At 37.7% G+C, this 21,917-nt stretch overlaps 1 protein-coding gene across 1 annotated transcript in view; it reads right to left on the bottom strand.

Annotated features, from left to right (window-relative positions):
• LOC131850404 (1-phosphatidylinositol 4,5-bisphosphate phosphodiesterase epsilon-1-like) overlaps positions 1-21,917 on the bottom strand; it is a 165,459-nt gene that overhangs the window by 67,285 nt on the left and 76,257 nt on the right. Inside the window, exons 5-9 of the mRNA XM_059200616.1 lie at positions 11,474-11,647; positions 4,197-4,292; positions 3,347-3,470; positions 2,129-2,313; positions 1,099-1,300 (exon numbers count right to left, since the gene is read on the bottom strand). Of these exons, the coding sequence (XP_059056599.1) occupies positions 1,099-1,300; positions 2,129-2,313; positions 3,347-3,470; positions 4,197-4,292; positions 11,474-11,647 (781 nt within the window). The remainder of the gene's footprint in view (positions 1-1,098; positions 1,301-2,128; positions 2,314-3,346; positions 3,471-4,196; positions 4,293-11,473; positions 11,648-21,917) is intronic.

The raw sequence follows: 21,917 nt of genomic DNA, 5'->3' as shown, positions 1-21,917 counted from the left end.
GATTGACTATACACTTAAAGCTATCTCAGAAATCACTGTATTGACGGACCAAAACTGCATGAATATCCCTCCAGTAGTTTTTTAAGTTTATCATGAACATACAGACAGCAGTGAGGGACTTTGTTTTATAATATCTGTTAGGGAATTTACTCTCTGCTACCCAAATGTTAGGGAAAGTACTATGTATATATATAGGGAAAAATATGTGTGGAAACGTCTGTCACGTACCTGTATGGTTCTGCGGATTTCTTGGGCTTCAGGGTCTCGAAGGTATCTTCGCTAGCTTTCCAGTTTCACAGTAGGTTTAACACAGTTCTAATTTATTTTAATTCACAACACAATGCGCGCGCGCGTCATGGCCGCTGTATGGTCAGTTCAGTACTGTAGATAAGGGAGGGGAACAGAGCAACACGCAAGTTTCTTGCTCGTTCTTCTTGTGATGAGACAGCTCTCCGAATGTGCGGTAGATTCAAATTAAATAACTATGACTATTCAAAAGTGCTTAAATACAGTTTATTTGAATAAATAATTTTGTATTCTATTTTATTCACTTTGAACGTTATCTTGACCTTTACTTTGACTTTTTAATATAAAAAAATCTCTTGTAGTTTTAAGAGTGTGATATATAAAAAATCTTTACTTTTGACCCTAATAAATTGGTGCCTTTTGGTAGTTGGTATTCACACGTTACAACTTAAAAATGTAAAGTTACCAAACTTACAATCATTATTTAAAAGAGCAACACACAAGTGTCTTGTCGTTGAATGAGCGGTAGATTAAAATAAAATAACTATGACATGATATTCTATTGTGATTGAATTTGATCTTTACCTTAAATTTGACTTTGACTTTGAATTTGACTCTGACTTTGACTCTGAATTTAACTCTGACTCTGACTTTGACTTTGACTCCGAATTTGAATCTGACTTTGACTTTCACTCCGACTTTGACTTTGACTCCTAATTTGACTCTGACTTTGACTTTGACTCCGAAATTAACACTGACTTTGACTTTGACTCCGAATTTGAGTCTGACTTTGACTTTAACTCTGACATTGACTTCAACATTACCTTTGAAATTATTGTGCTCGATACTTACTTGTAACACATGCCTATCAATTCTGTCGCCATTTTGCGGTGCCAACGGGAACATGGTGACGCCGTGGTCATGTGGTAAGGGTTGTACAGGGCAATATCCACCCCCCTCTAGTTCATATAAGGCCTCATTTTCAAAGTCACAGCCGGATGTCTTCTGCGAGGATTGCGTGAACACAGGCTCCTCGCATGCCGACATTGCTGCTCTGTGAAGAATATTGGTGGTTATTAACTATATTTACTTGTAAGTAAGTAAGTAAGTGGCTTCATTGTTATCTACATATCTGTCTGTAATGGAAATAAAAGACTTACTTACTTACTTAGGCTCTTTTAAGAATTGTACCTGTAAATGTAGATAAAGAGAGCGAGGGGCAATATCAGGTGACTCATGTGTTGCCATTCAATTAGATTAAGTCATGTATCATATCATTATGGAAGCTATTTGGTCATGCCTGTGTTTATAATCAGTTTGAGCAATATTTTTGCAAGTCCCGGTTATATGTTGAATAGTTTCAGTTGCACTTTTATTATTATTATTAGTCAACTGAGTGTTCTTCATGTATTGAAGCTAACATACCAATGATGCTATTCATACGTTGTCATAACGGAGATTTAAGATGTCATGCCTCTACATCTTGTGCTTTATCTCAACCTTCCTAAAACATCTTATGAAGGGACAACTTTCAACTTTAGAAGAATACAGTCAGACAACCTCGGTGGTCTAATGGTTTAGTACCTCCTTACTTCCTGGTTACGGATTAGATTCCTCGGATGGTAGAATAATTTGTATTTATTACACTTCTATATTGGTCTGGATTTTTTCTACGTAGATTATGTAGGTATATACAAAAAAGGTATTTAAGTGTCAAGTATCTGTTATTTAGTATCTATAAGTACAAGCTTTGCTTAGTGTCATATATACATCCATAATATACATTCTACATATTATATTATTGCAAAGAAACACTGTTTGCGACTAGATGGCGCTGTGTGAATTTCCCGGGAAAATAATTACTATTATCTAATCGTATCACCTTAAATAATCACCAAAAACTGGTGCATTGTTTCTGGCAAGCGCGTAGTGGTGCTGATGAAAGCTGGCTATATGGTCCATCACCGCCTGGGTCCGGTACACCTTCTCCAAGTTCAGCAGACCTTCAGGTCCCACCCGCCTCCAGCCAGGAGCCGACTCGCCTTCCTCGTCAAACGATGCTATGTACTGCGATCAAATTGATCATTATTAGGTTTAGAGAGGAAGGTAATTGTTAGTATCCTATTGTTAATAATGTACCATATCAGATTGACCTTACGCAGTTCCCCCTGGAAACCAACGTGGTGAAATTCCTGGTGAATTTACTACGACGGCCTCACATCATTCCTCACTGGTGCCCCGCCAGCGTAAGCCCTCAGCGCAGGAAGGTTAACCATACCATATAAAATCTGAGCTATAATTACAAGATTTTAATTGGTAAAAAAAACTACGACTTTTTAGGTACTTGGAATGGCAAACAAACACTAGATGGTAAGTGGTAAATGTCACCTTTATACATGAACAGCACCACAACATCACATTATCATCGGACGTAGAATCCTATGCATTGCCATGTACTTAAGTATTGTTCCTCTAAACCTTGTCATTTCACTGCCATGTTTCTATATATTGGAATTATCCATTAAATATTCCAAACTTTCACAATATTCTCATTATTTTCAATATATGTTGAGAACATTCTCGATATCCTCAACATTATCGTACTCTCAACATTCTCAATATCCTCAACATTATCATACTCTCAACATTCTCGATATCCTCAACATTATCCTACTCTCAACTTTCTCGATATCCTCAACATTATCATACTTTCAACATTCTCAATATCCTCAACATTATCATACTCTCAACATTCTCAATATTGTCAACATTACCAACATTCTCAACATTACCAACTTTCTCAATAATCTCCTGATGTAGACAAGTTGCGAAGTAACACCAAGAGCGAACCTCATCTCTTAACATGAACGTGGATAGATGGAAAGGGAGAAGACGACCAAAAGAAAAATGGATGGATTGTGTGAGAGATGATATCTATAAACGGAGAGTAAGCTCAGATATAACGACAGGTAGGGATCAGTGAAAGAAAAGGACATGTGCCGACTCCAAATAACGGAATAAAGACAAAGCAATGATGATTGAGAATATTGATAATTATTGTTAATATTCTCAATATAATAAATATTCTCATTGTTCTCACCACTTGTCTACTAGGCTCGTTGACTCTTGCTTCTCGCTTGCACGCGTCCCGCAGTGGACTCGTTGTGGTGCCCTGGTCCACTCTCTTCCCGCTCTCTCTCCTCGCATCCTTCTTTAGAGACCCTCTGAAAATAATAGAACAGATAGAGATATAGAATATACGTTATTTGCAATATACAGTAAAGGAAAGACGTAACTAACTTATTAAATTACCTCGGTGGTCTAGCGGTTTAATACACCGCTTTACCGACCGTCGCAGGTTCGATTCGTCGCACGGCACAAACATTTGTATTCATTAGTACGGTTATTTGTATCGGTATTGGTGTTTGTATGTGTTTACGAAAAAAACAGATATATATCTGTGTACTTGTATCAGTTGTGTAGTACCCATAACATAAGCTTTAGCTAGCTTAACTTGGGTTTAGATGGCGCTGTGTAAATTGTCCTGAGATTATTGTCCAAGTTAAGCTCACTACAGTTTGTGTTATGGGCACTAGATAACTGATACAAATACATAGATATATTTTCTTTTCCGTAAATACATACATATTATACATAGAAAACACTCATACCGATACAAACAATCATACTCATGAATACAAAAGTTTGTGCTGTGCGAGGAGTCGAACCTGCGACCATCAAAAGTAAGTCGGTAACATATTAATTTCATTAATTCGTTCACCCTTGACCGATACAAACAATCATACTCATAAATACAAATAATTGTGCCGTGCGAGGAGTCGAACCTGCGACCATCGAAAGTAAGTCGGTAACATATTAATTTCATTAATTCGTTCAGCCTTTTACACATACTTTCGTATTTATAATAAGAATATATATTAGGTACATACCTATCCTCTTTTGTGGATTCCCGTTTAAAATCTCTCCTGGTGGGGGTGCCTGCTACAGAATGGCTGGTCAGAGCTGGTGATGCAGCCAGGATCTCCCTTTAAACAAAATGATAGTGTTACTAAAAAAGGGAATTCATGGAAGGTCCTCTCCGAAGGAGGTCTTTAAAAAAAAGGCATTATTGAAATAAATAAAAAATCATTTATCCATGTAGGTCATTTTAGCAGCTTAGGAACGTCAAATTTTTTACAATATAATTTTAATTTTTTTCCTACCGTCCAATTTAGTATATGGATCCAATTGAGAAGAACTGGCAAGAAACTTAACTAAACTACTTTTTTTACAATGTATATTTATATAGGTGTCTATGTCTAACATTAAATGAAAATCCTGTGCATGAACAATTATTGCCATGCACGCTCGTCATTCAAGTAATCGTTTAGTGAGTTGAGATTCATAATCATCGTCTACATTACGCCACTAAGGAACAGAACATTGTCGATTATATCCGTACCAAGAGTAACCTGACTGTATCGGGGCTACCGTGGCAGATTGCCGCCGTCAGTCAATTTTATATTATTTCATATGTTAGCCTGAGGTGATGGAGCGTGTAATTAATACACAGCTCCTTGGATACCTGGAGGATCATGATCTATTGAGCGATCTTCAATATGGCTTTCACCATAATCGCTCAACTAGTGATCTTTTAGTGTATCTCACACACCGTTGGGCTCTTGCCATCGAGAGTAAAGGTGAGGCATTGGCAGTCAGCCTTGACATGGCGAAGGCATTCGATCGGGTTTGACATCAAAGGTCTTCGATCGAAATTGCCCTCGTACGGAATACCAGAGGGATTATGCAAATGGGTCGCTAGTTTTTTGTCTGGCAGATGCATCTAAATTGTGGTCGACGGTAGTTGCTCCGATAGCATGGACATTAACGCTGGCGTCCCGCAAGGCTCTGTTCTCTCCCCGACACTGTTTCTGCTGCATATTAATGATTTATTAACTACAGTTAACATTCATTGTTATGCGGATGACAGTACTGGGGACGTCATAATATCCCTCTTTCCGTTGTGGAGAAAAATGGAGAACAGCTTGTTTCAGAAATCGAGAGTACTCTTACCAGAGTTTCCGATTAGGGGCGACTGAGCTTAGTTCAATTCAACCCTACCAAAACACAAACCTGCGCGTTCACCGCTAAGTAACCCCTTTTGCTGTGGCTCCGAAATTCCAGAACACGTCCATTACCATCTTTAAGAGTATTGGGATTCTCGGTATCGACATCTCTAGCACAGTTGAGTTCCGTAGTCACCTCGAAGAAAAGATCAAGCTGGCGTCCAAAAAACTCGGTTTGCTTAATAAAGCGAAGCGGTACTTCTCTGCGGACCAGAGACTTCTCTTATATAACTTTCAAGTTTGGCCGTACATGGAGTATTGCTCTCATCTTTAGGCAGGAGCACCTGGATACCAGCTCGGTCCTTTTGACAGATCCAGAGACGTGCTATGAGAATTGTCGATGATCTTAATCTCTCTGGCGGTATCGAACCACTTAGTTTGAGGCGTGACTTCGCTTCGCTTTGTGTGTTCTACCGATTATACAACGGACTGTGTTCTGAGGAATTGTTCGACATGATGCCTACGGCCACCTTCTACCATCAAACTGCTCGTCATCGATAGGAAATTTATTCCCACACGCTGGAACCTAAGTGGTCTCGAACAGTGCGGTTTCAGAAGAGCTGCCTCCCGCGTACACTTAGGTTGTGGAATGAACTTCCTGCCGAGGTTTTCTCACGAGACTAGAGCATGGGGTTTTTCAGGAAGGGAATATTAAGGTTTCTTAAGAGTCGGCAACGTGCACGTAACACCCCTGGTGTTTCAGGCGTCCATAGGCTACGGTAACCATTTACCATCAGATAGGCCGTATGCTCGTTTGCCACCATCGCAGTATAAAAAAAATCATAACTTATCCTGTGACTGAAACACAGCTGGGCCGTATGCCTGTTTGTCACCATACTAGTATAAAATAAAATATATTTCCTCTCTATAATATAAGTTTAATATTGTTATGAATATTAAACACGAAATCAATGTTTTCTATTAAGACAACAGCTTTAATAGAAAACTTATATGAGCCCGTTATAACCCCATTAAAACTTATAAATTAAGAAGCAGTCATATCTAAGTATGAAATAAGGTTCAAAGTCGCGCAATTTGATTAGTTTGTTGTGTAGACGCGGACGTATGGGACCCGGGGGGCCCGCTCGGGTCTCATCGGCCCCAAATGGACGTGTTAATTTACATGCGAACTACAAACAAAAGGGGTGGCTGTAATTAAAAAATAACAAGTCGGGAGTGGTCGAGTGGAGAGAGAAATGATTAATATATATATAGAGTTGTTAATTAGATATAACAGAAAAGTTTTTTAAACTTAATTTCACCAAAGTGTCCGAGGCAGGCTTTGTAAAAAGTCATCTGTGTGGGTATAATAGAAACATTTAAATAATAAAAAATAATAGAACAATTTCAACTTAGACTTAGACTTTGTAAAAAGTCGTCTAGATTAAATCAGTCGTAGTGATAAGAGCAGACCAGTCCCTACAAGCAGCACTCGTTCACGTGTATGACGGATGAGCCAACCATCACTGCGCTCGACCATATTTTAGGGAGCCCAATGACCCGGCCCACCACGCCGCCACATGTCTGGACATTTTAGTGAGCATGACTACTCATTCCACACGACCACGTCAGTTTCAGTTTCAGTCAGTTTCAGTTGAAGAGTGAATTATTCGAGCTGTCCTTCGCGACTTCGTATGCATCACACTTACATGACATTTATCATTACATTTCGCTAAATTTAATTAATAACCTTTTAAATTATAGTCTATGTGTTATTCTGATATATAAACTATATTACTGTAAACTTTCATCAAAATCCGTTCAGTAGTTTTTGCGTGAAAGAGTAACAAACATCCATCCATACTCACAAACTTTCGCGTTTATAATATTTATTTTGACGACCTCGGTGGTCTAGCGGTCTAGCACAACGCTTTACGACCGATGGTCGCGGGTTCGATTCCTCGCACGGCACAAACATTTGTATTCATAAATATGATTGTTTGTATCGGTCTGGGTATTTTCTATGTATAATATATACATATTATACATAGAAAATACCCAGACCGATAATTTTTTTTTTCTATATATATAAATTATCTATGTATTTGTATCAGTCTAGGACCCATAACACAAGCTTTAGCTAGCTTAACTTGGGTCTAGATGGCGCTGTGTGAATTGTCCTGAGATTATTATTTATTTATTTAATCTTTATTGAGTAAACAACTTTTTGTCCGCCTGTTGTAAGGCGAGCTTAATGCTGTATGACATTCCCTCTCATCTAACCTTAGATTAAAAACAGAAAGCGTTGTGGGGTATTAGCGAGAACTGTTTTAAATTTACTAATACATATAAATAACTGTACAAGATATATACAACGGCGAATCCAGGGGGGGATATGGGGGTCATGACCCCCCCTGAGCCCAGGACTTAGGTGGACCACTAATTGAACACAGTGATTTTATTTATATACTAGATGAAAACCCGGGTGAAATATGGGTAATATATTAATAAAAACAATTGACAAACATGTCTCGCAATCGGACAATTTAAAGAAAAAACACATAACTATATACTCTTTTATCATAAAAAAGTGTCAAAAACAATATTTTCTCGAAACGTCAACGACTGAAGAAAAGTATTTAATTTTGTTATGGTTCACTCACTCGCTCGCTGGAGTAGGCGTGTTCTAGAGTGGAGACCGCGAATTGGCAAACGTAGTGTAGGACGCCCCGCAGCTAGGTGGAGCGACGACTTACGTAGGGTTGCGGGTAGTAACTGGATGAGAAGGGCTGAAGATCGTGCCCAGTGGCGTGCCTTGGGAGAGGCTTATGTCCAGCAGTGGACTGCAGTGGGCTGATGATGATGAACTCATTGTTTTTAGCAAGACGTTTAGTTTTACACACGAGTCACAGATCTTTGTGATGGATACTATTTTGGCGCAAACGCACGCGATATATTGATTGGTTGTTAGCTAGTAAATTGAAAAGATGGCGACTGCAGTTTATTTGTCAGTGTCATTAGAATTTAACGAAATTTACCATAATCCGAATTTTGCGGATATATGTTGTCGACTCGAAATCAATATTTTTTTATTTTTGTTATTCACATTATGTATTCGTTCGAGTCTACCGTACCCCTAGACGAAATTATTAATATAGATTTTGTCACCATACAGATTTTATGTAACTACATACCTTCAATATTTAATTAATCATATTTAAATAGTGCTTCTCTTGATGTCTTCAAGAGAAGATAGCGATATGTACAAGTTATTAAGTGTAAAGTTTTTCAAGTGTACAATAAAGAATAAATATTTTTAAGTACAGCACTTATGTACATTAATAAAATACCTACTTTTTACTTGTATGTATTGCTATCAAAATTAAATTATAAGTTCATGACATGACCACGACCAGGTGCCAAAGCTGGATCCACCCTTTGATATATATATATAATATACTAGCTTTTATCCGCGGCTTCGCTCGCGTTAATTTATCCCCTTAGGGGTGGAATTTATCAAAATCTTTTCTGAGGGGATACCTACGTCATAGTAGCTTTATACATGCAAAGTCTCAGCCCGATCGGTTTAAAATTGACAAAGTTTCATGCAAACTTTCATCCCCTATTTTATCCCCTTGGGGGTAGAATTAATCAAAATCCTTTCTTAGCGGATGCCTACGTCATAACATCTACCTGCATACCAAATTTCTGTCCAGTCGTCCAGTGGTTTGGGCTGTGCGTTGATAGATCACTATGTCAGTCACGTTTGAGTTATATATATTTAGATAAATATACAGTAAACAAAATTACTATATACATATATGAATATGTAAGATATGTATTGAATAAATTAATATATACATATATACATATACATACACGTTAATATTAGTAAGATGTGATATAATTTTTTATAATAATGAAAGAAAAAATTGGAGTCATGTCCTATCAACTTGTAAAGAGCATGATGGAAGGTCGTGGAAAGTGGCAAGAGCTCCACCAACAAGAGCGTGGCTCTTAAATTATGAATGAATGAATGAGAATATCAAATAACTGACGGCTAACCTGACGGTATGTGGTAACCGTCACATATATACATGAACAGTATCACGGATATCACGTTATCACATGACGGCCGTAATACCACACATGCATTGCTATTCCTAAAGACTAAGATATCTTCACACCGCTCGCCATCGACAGGGAATTCATCCCCACACACTGGAACCTAAGTGGTCTCGGACAGTGCGGTTTCAGAGGAGCTTCCTCCCGCGTACACTTAGTTTGTGGAAAGAACTACCTGCCGAGGTTTCCTCATGAGACTACAGCATGGGGTTTTTCAAGAAGGGTATATTAAGGTTTCTTAAGGGTCTGCAACGCGCACGTGAGACTCCTGGTGTTTCAGGCGTCCATAGGCTACGGTAACCGTTTACCATCAGATAGGCCGTATGGTCATTTGCCACCATCGCAGTATAAAAAAAATCATAACTTATCCTGTGACTGAAATACAGCTAACAAAGTAATTCGATCGAAATAGCCATGCCATCCTATCCACGCAAACGACTTTATACAAAGTTCACCTCGGTATCGGAAGGTATTAACAGCTCAGTGCAGATATAATATTATATTCTTGTAATCTTCGACTCACGTTGCATCCCATTTTGTACGTGACATTATCAATTTCCGCTCGCCATTTTTCAATGTATTCTCCGTATTGGACTTTGTAATAATTACATTATCCGCAACAGTGAAGATTTATATAGAGTGGTAAAAATGACTCTATATATGTATCAGGTATAAACCACTCTATATATATATCTTTATTTTTGGGTTTGTTATTTTACAATTTATGTTTGTTTTTATTTACCGACTTTACATAGTATAAAACGAAGTCGCTTTCGCTATCTGTTCGTTTAGATCTTTTAAATTACGCAACGGATTTTAAAGCAATAGATAGAGTGATCCAAGAGGATGGTTTACATGTATATATACATTATACGCAACAGTAAAGATTTATATAGAGTGGTATAAACGACTCGATATATATATCTTTATTTTCGGGTTTGTTATTTTACAATTTATGTTTGTTTTCATTTTATACTAGAGAAGTCGTGATTTCATACGCGAATTGGGGATTTACGCCGCGGTACGACTTGCTGTTTTTATTGTATTTTGAGTTTTAAAGAAGAGCATTTTTAGTATGTTATTCGGTCGGCCATGCATCCAAGAAGGAAATGGTCAAGTCAGAATCGTTTTTTTATAATATGTGTCATATAAACACTTTTGAATAGTAATTTTTGTAACGGACTATTCAAAAGTGTTTAAATGTAGTTTATTTGAACAATTCGTTTTCTATTCTATTCTATTCTGCTAACAATCTACCCCCCCCTTCCTCATCTATCCCCCCACTCGCAGTCGCGGTAATCTACTAGTTTATTTAGTAAGTCACTTGAGTTCCCATAGACAATGGATTGTTTTTGAAAAAATTCTTATACAACCAATCCAAACCAAATAGTATGATTTCCATTAGAAGTATTTAGTAACCACTAAAATTAGATCAGAAACACGGAAAATATCGCGTAACCTCTCATAAATGACTACCGGCTTTATCGAAGTCGACCAAAGGATATTATACAGTTATTCGGTCGGCCATGCATCCAAGAAGGAAACGGTCAAGCCAGAACCGTTTTATTTCAATGGACTATTGAAAAGTGTTTAAATGAAGTTTATTTGAATAAATGATTTTCTATTCTATTCTATTCTGCTAATAATCTCCTCCCCCTTTCCCCGCGGTCGCGGTAATGTACTAGTTCTATTTAGTAACTCAGCTGAGTTCCCTTAAGAACGCTCCAAAGGATATTAGTCAGTTATTCGGTCGGCCATGCGTCCAAGAAGGAAACGGTCAAGCCAGAACCGTTTTATTTCAATGGACTATTCAAAAGTGTTTAAATTATGTTTATTTAAATAAATGATTTTCTATTCTATTCTACTAACAATCTCCCCCCCTTCCCCTCTTCCCCCCCTCTCCCCACCCGCAGTCGCGGTAATCTACTAGTTCTATTCAGTAACTCACCTAAGCTAACAATTTCCTCCTCCCCCACTCCTCATCCCGCCCCCCACCCGCAGTCGCGGTAATCTACTAGTTCTATTCAATAACTCACCTGAGTTCCCTTAAAAAGGCTCCAAAGAAGGGTATTAGTCTACATTCAGGCATAGCCAGCGCCCGGCCCAGTGCGCGCTCATACTCCGCTGAGAGTAGAGCCGCTGAGAGGAAGTCGAGAGCTGGCAGAGGTTCATCTGATATGCTGAACCAGAAGGCTTTCAGCTTATTGGATCTGTGGACAATTATATCAATTACTATTTATTTTCTTACATCATAATCTATCTTTCTATATATATAAAAATGAATTGCTGTTCGTTAGTCTCGCTAAAACTCGAGAACGGCTAAACCGATTTGGCTATTTTTAGTCTTGAAATATTCGAAAAAGTCCAGGGTGTAAGTAAGTAAATGGTGACAAAATATAGAAAAATTGCGAGGAAATTGTATTATACAAAAACATTACAAACTGTACGTACCTGTCAAGCAGGGTGCGTTCATAAACTTATTGTGTAACTAAACTTAAAAAAACTGATATGTATACTGATACTGAGGCGGAACGGAGGTCGCGGGGTCAGCTAGTATATAAATAAAGAACCTTAGACAATTAACACAGCTTCATCTAGTCCCACGGTAAGCAGAGTAAATACATACGTAATGTACCTAGAAAATACCCAGACCGATACAAACAATCATACTCATGAATACAAACGTTTGTGCCGTTAGAGGAATCGAACCCGCGATCATCGGACGTAAAAGGAAAGAAAAGATAGGAAGTATGAAAGTGGCGCCGGTGTCGGAGAGGTTGAAGAGTAATCGTCTATCGTGGTATGGACATGTAATGCGTAGGAATGAAGAGAATATTTTAAGAAAGGTGTTACATATGAATGTGGATGGTTATAAGGGCAGAGGAAGGCCGAAAAAGAGATGGATGGACTGTGTGAAAGATGATATGGAAAGAAAAGAAGTAAATAACGCGATGACTGCGAATAGAGATGAATGGAAGAGAAAAACATATTATTTTTTTATGGATGATAATGGAATGGTGCACCCGCCTGCGCTAACGGTTTACGCTGGCGGGGCACCAGTGGAGGATGATAAGATGAGCATGAGGTCAAGTTAGTTAGCACATTGTGACAAATTCACCAGGAATTTATCACGATGGTATCCAGGGGGAACCGCGTGAAGGTCAACCTGACATGGTACATTGTTAGTAATGTGGTCAAGAGTCCACATTACTAACAATCCCCCCAGAAAAACATACTACGCCGACCACAAATAAATGTGATAAGGAAGAAGCAGATGATGATATATTTCCGACTCACTCTCCGTTAAAGATAACACCAGGTCAATTCCACAAAATAATACCTTTTTCTTTTGCCTGGCCTTGCTCCCATTTATTTGGGGTCAGCCCGTCTGGTCAGTCTTCGCCAGGACGTTCTGTCCTGGGTCGTCTGTGAGGTTATTTTGGCGCTTTTTATATCCTTCTCATGTGAGACGGGGTCTGCCGCGTCTTCTGGGCTGGGTACTTATGTCAAGCACTGTTCTTGTCATGTGTGTCTTCTTGACATTAAAGCTGAGTAGAGCCATTTCAGTGCACTTTTGGATGTAAAAAATGATTATTTTACTAGCTCTGGAACTCCTTGCCATTTCCCATTCGATCAGCACAATCACTTACTATATTTCAAAATTCACTAAAATCTCATTATCTCTCTCTCTGTAACTAAACTATAACTAAATTTTCCTTTTGTTCTCATCTCATATGTAGTTTATGTATGTATATGTATAATATGTATTAGTGTGTAAGTTTATTTATTTATACTTATAAAATGTATGTATATCTATATGTGTATTATAAATATGTTGTCTACTGTGCGCCTTCTACCTTCTCTATGTAAATAATATCTGTCAATAATAGATTGTCTTTTTATCATATTTTTTTATTGTTCTTTGTTTGTCTGTGCGAAATAAAGAATTATTATTTTATGTTTATTTTTACTTATCTACACGGTTTTAAGTTTAAGATTAATTATATGTACATTGTTCATTACACGGCACTCTGATCAACCAGCAGCGCGACCAGCGGGGTCCGTCCGGAGGACACCGACAATACCCGAACGGAGCCGACCGCCACTTGTGCATAGTACGGCGGCAAAGTTACACCTTATTTTATAATCTTGTAAAGAATCAGCAATTAAACTATTCATCATATCAAAATTTGTATTATTGGAGCTGCTGAAGCTCCAACATACATTTTATTTGCTCTTTTTTTTCTTTTGTTGTTTATATTGTAATTTTACATTGCACTGAATAAAATATTTTTCTTTCTTTCTTTCTTATGTGGTCTGATGGTCGCATGACATGACCGTACCACCTTAGGCGGCTCTCTAAAATCTTCTCCTGTATGGGTGTCACCTTAAAACTACCTCGAACGTGGATGTTTTTCCACAAAATAAAACCATAACCGCAAATTACAATGTATTCCCTGAATATATTAACTACATAAATAAAACGTAATAACACGCTTCGAGTGTAAATTTACATAATGTACGCTACGTAATGTTAATATAAGAATTCATTTCGCTTACCGCGAACACTTTTAAGATATGCTTCGACGACGCGGTCTAGACGGTCTAGCGGTCTAGCACACCGCTTCACGTCCGATGAACGCGGGTTCGATTCCTCGCACGGCACAAACATTTGTATTTATGAGTATGATTGATTGCATCTGTCTAGATGTTTTCTATGTATAATATGTATGTATTTACGAAAAAAATATCTATGTATTTATATCAGTTGTCTAGTGGCCGTAACACTAACTTAACTTGGGACTAGATGGCGCTGTGTGAATTGTCAAAAAAAAAAAGTAAGCAATAAATATTCAATTAAATTCATTTCAAAACACTACCCTCGTGTATATAAGGTTTATTGGTTGGTTTCTGTTGTAACTGGCTAATGAAGAAATGTTTTATATTCTAAATTTGTGTTTAAATTTATAGTTCTTTTATATTACATTCTTGTTTTTGATACTTCAATTCCTTCTTTCTATTCCTAATTGTCAGTATATATAGTTGTCGCAGAATCAGCAAAGAGGCTCAATTGATTAGTTTCTACTAGAATAGCGCCATCTATTATCGTTGTTGGAAACGTCAAGCGGTTTGCTTGGGTGAGGTCGGTACAGGGTAAAGCAGTTTTAACGGCAATTACGAAACGGCACTTTTGAATTGGGGACGAGCGCGAGAGGTTGTTCTTCACTCTGTACCGAACTTGCCGCGTTTCCCTGACTAATCCGTTTGCATCTGGCTAATCGTTGTTAAATTTATTATTTTGTTATCGGGAGTGAGTTAATAGACAATTATACTTTAAATCCAGACTATTATTTCTTGCCTACACCATGCCCAACATTGGTTCTGATGACGAGGTATCCCAAGTAGAGGAACTACCCTCGTTATAGTAATAAATTTTCTCCGTTTACCTAGTCTTTTTTCTTATCACTACAACAGTTTCAAACATAGATACAAAATTGTTTGTTTTTTTCGGACTACTCTAATGCTGTTGGCCGCAGCTGGATTTTACAGCTTCAATCTTCTTCAATATTTGTTTCATAGTAACCTTAAGACCTTGTGGTTTTAATACTATTTATATAGGGTTCCGGACGAAGTCAGAGCATGTCTCTAGTATGTATGAAATGGCAAATTAATGCTAGCAACATATGTCCGCTGTTTGTCAAGTGGGTGGGAGATCGATAATCCTGAGCTTGTATGTCACACATATATACATAGTGTTACTAGGTATACCGTGCAACTTCGGGAGAGATTGGTAGTAATGTGGACTGATGATCAAGGGCGCATCCAGCTTTGGCGCCAGGAGGGGGTCACCTGGTCGTGGTCAAGTCAGGAAGTTATAATTTAATTTTGATACAAGTATTTTATTATTGTACGTAAGTACTGGACTTAAAAATATTAATAAAATCTGTATGGTGACAAAATATATAAATAAAATCATTGTGTTCAATTAGTGGTCCACTTAAGTCCTGGGCTCAAGGGGGGTCATGACCCTCATGACCCCCCCTGGATCCGCCGTTGCTAATGATTTTGTTGCTAGCAATGTACCATGCAGGTTGACCTCCACGCGGTTCCCCCTGGAAATCATGGTGAATTTGACACGAACTAACTGACTTGACCTCGTGTTCATCTTATCATCCTCCACTGGCGGCTCGCCAGAGTAAACTGTTAGCGCAGGCGGGTGCATCATTTCGTCATCACCCATAAAAAAACCTGCGTCGCAAACTTGACGTTCAAAAGTAATAAAAATATCACAAATAATATTAGACAGACACCTATATAAACATCTAAATGTATGTAACTTATAGGTGACTGACATAGTGATCTATCAACGCACAGCCCAAACCACTGGACAGATCGGGCTGAAATTTGGCATGCAGGTAGATGTTATAACGTAGGCATCCGCTAAGAAAGAATTTTGATTAATTCTACCCACAAGGGGATAAAATAGGGGATGAAAGTTTGTATGAAACTTTGTCAATTTTAAATCGATCGGGCTGAGACTTTGCATGCATAAAGCTACTATGACGTAGGCATCCCCTAAGAAAGGATTTTGATAAATTCCACCCCTAAGGTGATAAGTTAACGCGAGCGAAGCCGAGGGCAAAAGCTAGTTGTAAATAAACTGACTTAAAAAAAAAATTCTAAAACTCCAAGAAATCTTTCCCAACTGACGGTAGATTTGACATATCATAAGAGTCTGAATAGACTTACATGAATAGAGATATTTTGATTTGATTTGATAGGAGCACAATGTGCGGTCACCCATCAGGAACATGTCACATTGCTTAACGTCATTGATCGATAGCACAGTGCTGTGAGCTTATATATTGTGACATATTGACGAAAAGACAGATGTAGTTAGGGCAGCTACTGCCTGACAATGTTGATTATGGATAGGGTGACCATACGGTTAGGGAAGAAGGGGTGTGCATAACGCACCTTTTTATATAATAATTATATTTCTTTATAAATACATTTTAAATATTTGATACTTTGTTCCTTTTCTATTATTTGTCACATTTGAAAAATATATGTCTTTACCTTCTGCGACCGTGGTTTCTCTTACTCAATTTGCCAGAAAAAAATTCAAATGTGTTATAAAATATTTTCTTTGTAAAAAGCTTATTATAAATATGAAGAATTTATAAATGACAATAATGTTTTTGTAGAAAATATCTAACTTAAAATTCATAGCGCTGACAATGTTATGTAGCGGTTTCAATGTTGATTGTCGCATGCCTAATCCTTGTTGTTAATTAAATATAAGTAAATCAATATTTATTTAAAAGAGCAACACACAAGTTTCTGCCTCATTCTTCTTGTGAAGAATCTGCATTCCGAATGAGTGGTAGAATAAAAAAACTTGACTATTGAAAAGTGAAATATAGAAATAGAAATAATCTTAGAAGGATTCGTAATTCAACAGTTTTTTTACATTTTTAAGTTGAAATGTGTGAATACAAACTAATTCATTACAATCAAAATATTAAATATAAAGCCTGAAGGAAACGCCACTACACATCCTATGTTAATATAGCCCACTCATGCATAAACGTAATATCTCCTTTGGAAAGTATACACTCTATCCTGAGGAGATAAAAACCATCGCTCCTAAGAATATCCTTCAATTCTTGTCCCTGACGGGTCTAGGTAGCGAACTCTGAAAAGGGCGAGCACAATAGATCTATGTAGGTTTTTTTTTTTATAACACAGGGGACAAACGAGCATGCGGCTCACCTGATGGTAAGTGATTACTGCCGCCCATGAGCACCCGCAACACCAGGGGAATTGCAAGTACGTTGTCGGCCTTTTAAAAAGGAATAAGCTCTTTTCTTGAAGGTTTCAATATTGTATCGGTTCGGAAATACCATTGCTGGAAGGTGATTCCACAATGTGGTTGTGCGGGGCAAAAAGTTTCTAGAAAACCGCACTGTGGAAGACCGCCATTCATCCAGATGATCAGGATGGTATTTCAGTTTCTGGCGGGTGGTACGGTGTTGAAACTCAGCAGCTGGTATTAATCCGAACAATTCCTCAGAACACTCCCCGTGATATATGCGGTATAAAATGCACAGAGATGCAATATCTCGCCGCAAAGCCAATGGGTCGAGTCTGTCACATAGACGTTGATTACCAATGATTCTGGCTGCTCGGTTCTGAATGCGGTCAAATGGAAGTAGCTGGTATTGTGGTGCTCCCGCCCAGAGATGAGAACAGTATTCCATATGCGGCCGGATCTGCGCCTTATATATCAGTGCAGTCGCAGTGCTACAAGCCCGAGCACCTGGCAGTAGCCCACACAACCCAATAAAAAAACACACTAAGAGTAAACCAGTCGTAGTGATTAGAGCAGACCAGAACAACAACACAGCAACACGCAGCAGTGGGGGGAAAGGGGATTGTCAGCAATGTGGACTCATGACCCCATTACTAGCAATGTACCATGTCAGGTTGACCTCCACGCGGTTCCCCCTGGAAATCATCCTGACAAATTCTTGGTGAATTTATCACGATGTGCTAACTGACCTGACTCATCTTGTCATCCTCCACTGGTGCCCCGTCAGCGTAAACCGTTATCGCAGGCGGGTGCTCCATTCCATTATCATCCATAAAAACAAAACAAGCAGCACTCGTGAACTAGTGTGAAATCCGGATATGTCCGCAAAAATCCGAACAAATGCTAACCCGAATTCAGAACGTTCACTCTTTATTGCAAACAATAAATAATATTCTGAACACGGTCATAAGAGCGTGATATTAAAAAAGCTGCCAAAGGTCAGCAGATTAGAGGTCAACTGTGATGAATGGCATAGTGGGAGTTTTTGGGTTCCGTGTATAAAAAAACTAGAATCATTACATAGTATAAAACAAAGTCGTTGTCTATCTGTCTCTATGTATGTTTAAATTTCTTTTTAAAGATAAGCTCGCTCTTGTACATTACTTTTATTTTATTACTGCTATTTTTTTTCCTGTGTGTGTACAATAAAGAATAAGAATAAATCTTTAAAATTACGCAACGGATTTTGAACCGGTTTTTTTTTAATAGATAGAGTGTTTCATAGTAAGGTTTAAGAATAGAATACAAATTCATTTATTCAAATAAACTTAATTTAAGCACTTTTGAATAGTCATAACAATTTGGTTTATATATATAATACATGTACATCCGTGCGAAGCTGCGGCGAATAGCTAGTATGGTATAAAACAAAGTCGCGGTCGCTGTCTGTCCGTCCCTATGTATGCTTAAATCTTTAAAACTACACGACGGATTATAAAGCGGTTTTTTTAATACATAGAGTGTTTCAAGAGGAAGGTTTATATATATAATACATGTACACCCGTGCGAAGCTGGGGCGATTAACTAGTTATAGCATAAAACAAAGTCGCGGTCGCTGTTTGTCCCTATGTATGCTTAAATCTTTAAAACTACGCAACGGATTATAAAGCGGTTTTTTTAATAAATAGAGATAAATAATACATGTACAGCCGTGCGACGCTGGGTGGGTTTTTTTTTGTGAATAATAGTGGAATGGTGCACCCGCCTGCGCTATCGGTTTACGCTGATGGGGCACCAGTGGAGGATGACAAGATGAGCATGAGGTCAGGTCAATTAGCCCATCGTGACCAACTCACCAAGAATTTATCACGATGGTTTCCAGGGGGAACCGCGTGGAGGTCAACCTGATATAGTACATTGCTAGTAATGGTCATGAGTCCACATTACTAACAATCCCCTTCCCCCCCAGCCGGGGTGGGTAGCTAGGGGTATAATTTAAAAAGATATTGGTAAATGGGGATGATAAATGTCAAGTTAGTGTGTCGCCACGACGTTGCGCTGGTCAGCTAGTAGAAAATAATTAATTCAAATAAACTTACATTGAAGCACTTTTTAATAGTCATCACATTTTTCAATCTACAGCTCATTCGGAATGCTGTCATCACAAGAAGATCGAGCAAGAAACTTGCGTGTTGCTCTTTTAAATAATTTTATTTTAGTGTTGGACTAATACTAGTAAGATTCTTTGCCTCTAAAATAGTTATTTTTACTAATATTATAGGAACTGAAGTTTGTTACTCTTTCACGCAAAAACTACTGAACGGATTTTGATGTAACTCTACAACAATTTAGCTTATACATCAGACTTACAAAGCTTACTATAAAATTGAAGAATTCGTTAACGATAATAATGTTTTTGTAGAAAATTTTTAAATACATAGCACTGACAATATTATCTGATTACACTAATAATGAGTGCGTAGCGATTTCTATGTTGATTATCGCATGCCTCTTACTTGTTACACTGTAATTATTTATATAAAAAAAACATCTCTTAAAAATAGCAACACACAAGTTTCTTGCTCATTCTTCTTGTGATGAATCTGCATTCCGAATGAGTGGTAGAATCAAAATATGACTATTCAAAAGTGCTTGTAATGAGTTTATTTGAATAAAGATTATTTCTATTATTTCTATTTCTACTTATAACACATAGATTATAAATTAAAAAGATGAGCGAAATCTTCTTAAACCTTACTAATATATTATGTTATATGTGCTAATATTATAAGTGTGGAAGTTGGGATGTTTGTTACGCTGTCACGCAAAAACTACTGAACTGATTTTTATGAAACTTTACAGTAATATAACTTATATATCAGAATAACATATAACTATAATTTAAAATGATATTATGTAAATTGGCCGATATATAGTGATAAATGTGAAGTAAGTGTGATGCACGAAGCTGCATGGTTCAGCTAGTATTATAATCCCGAAAGATTCAATTTCAAATTCAAATTCAAAAATCGTTAATTCATTTTTTTTTCCGGACTACTCTAATGCTGTTGGCCGCAGCTGGCCTTTACAGCTTCACCGGACGTTAGCGGGCGAGTGCAGATGGCACTCCAAACCAAAGGAAGGACTTATGGATCGGCTGAAGGCCAACTCCCGCCTGACGGATACGACTTTAGTCTGAGGGCACCACTAGGGGTTCAAACCTCGGCTCAGGCCGTCGTAATTTCGATCCCCGTTTGAATTGGACGGGGGATCGATCGGAGGGGGTTTATTCATGTAGGACATATTAGCCGCTTATAAACATAAAATTTTTTACATTATAATTTTAATTTTTTCCCTACCGATTATGAGTAAGGATGGATATTTGTTACTCTTTCACGCAAAAACTACTGAACTGATATTAATTTTAAATAATAATAATAATCTCAGGACAATTCACACAGCGCCATCTAGACCCAAGTTAAGCTAGCTAAAGCTTGTGTTACGGGTACTAGATAACTGATACAAGTACATAGATATTTTTTTTTCGTAAATACATACATAATATATATAGAAAATACCCAGACCGATACAAACAATCATACTCGTGAATACAAATGTTTGTGCCGTGCGAGGAATCGAACCCGCGACCATCAGAGGTAAAGCGGTGTGCTAGACCGCTAGTCCGCTACTCTATGAACATATATATGATGTTCATTCATTCAAGAATCTCCGATGAACCAACATGTTTAATACTATATACATATACATATTTCTCTTCGCCTCTCGCTGAACTCATTAAAATTCCGTACATGATCTCCAATCGACTGTTAACATATATATACATATAAATAAAATTGGAGTGTCTGTTTGTAATATTGAAATAACCGTTTTCTACTACATGCATATGAATATAAATACGGTACATACACCAAAATAACATTGTTTACGATTTTTGTCAGTCTGTCTGTTTGTTCCGGCTAATCTCTGAAATGGCTGGATCGATTTTGACGGGATTTTTATTGGCAGATAGCTGATGTGATAAGGAGTAACTTGGGGTATTCCACGGGACGAAGTCGCGGGTACAGCTAGTATATATATATATATATATATATATATATACGCTACATATATTCACTGATATATTCTTTTATAATTGGATTGGTAGAGCTTACGCCTTTTTTTATACTACGACGGTAGCAAACAAGCATACGGCTCACCTGATGGTGATTACCGTAGCCTACGGACGCCTGAAACCCTATGTAATTGTATTTTTTTTGGATTCACTTTTTCTATACTACGATGTTGGTAAACAGACTGACGGCCTCGATGCATGTACCGTGCGAGGAATCGAACCTGCGAAGTAAGGCGGTGTGCCAAACCGGTAGACCACCGCACGGTACAAACATTTGTATTCATGAGTATGATTATTTGTATCCGTCTGGGTGTTTTCTATATATATAATGTATTTAATATATAAAATTCTCGTATCACAGGTTTCGTGTTAATACTTCTTCGAAACAGCTTGCCCGATTTTGATGAAATTTTATATGTATTCAGCAGGTCATAGAATAGGTTTATAACTGCTTACAAGTGCTACAAGTGTCAAGGTTAGCTCACTCCAAAAAAATTTTCTTTAATTTATATCGACAATTTTTTTTATTTTT

This window comes from Achroia grisella, unplaced genomic scaffold (assembly GCF_030625045.1).
Source record: "Achroia grisella isolate CSIRO2021 unplaced genomic scaffold, CSIRO_AGI_Agris_v1 utg768, whole genome shotgun sequence".
NCBI classification, from domain to species: domain Eukaryota; kingdom Metazoa; phylum Arthropoda; class Insecta; order Lepidoptera; family Pyralidae; genus Achroia; species Achroia grisella.
This window is presented reverse-complemented; position numbering and strand designations above follow the sequence as displayed.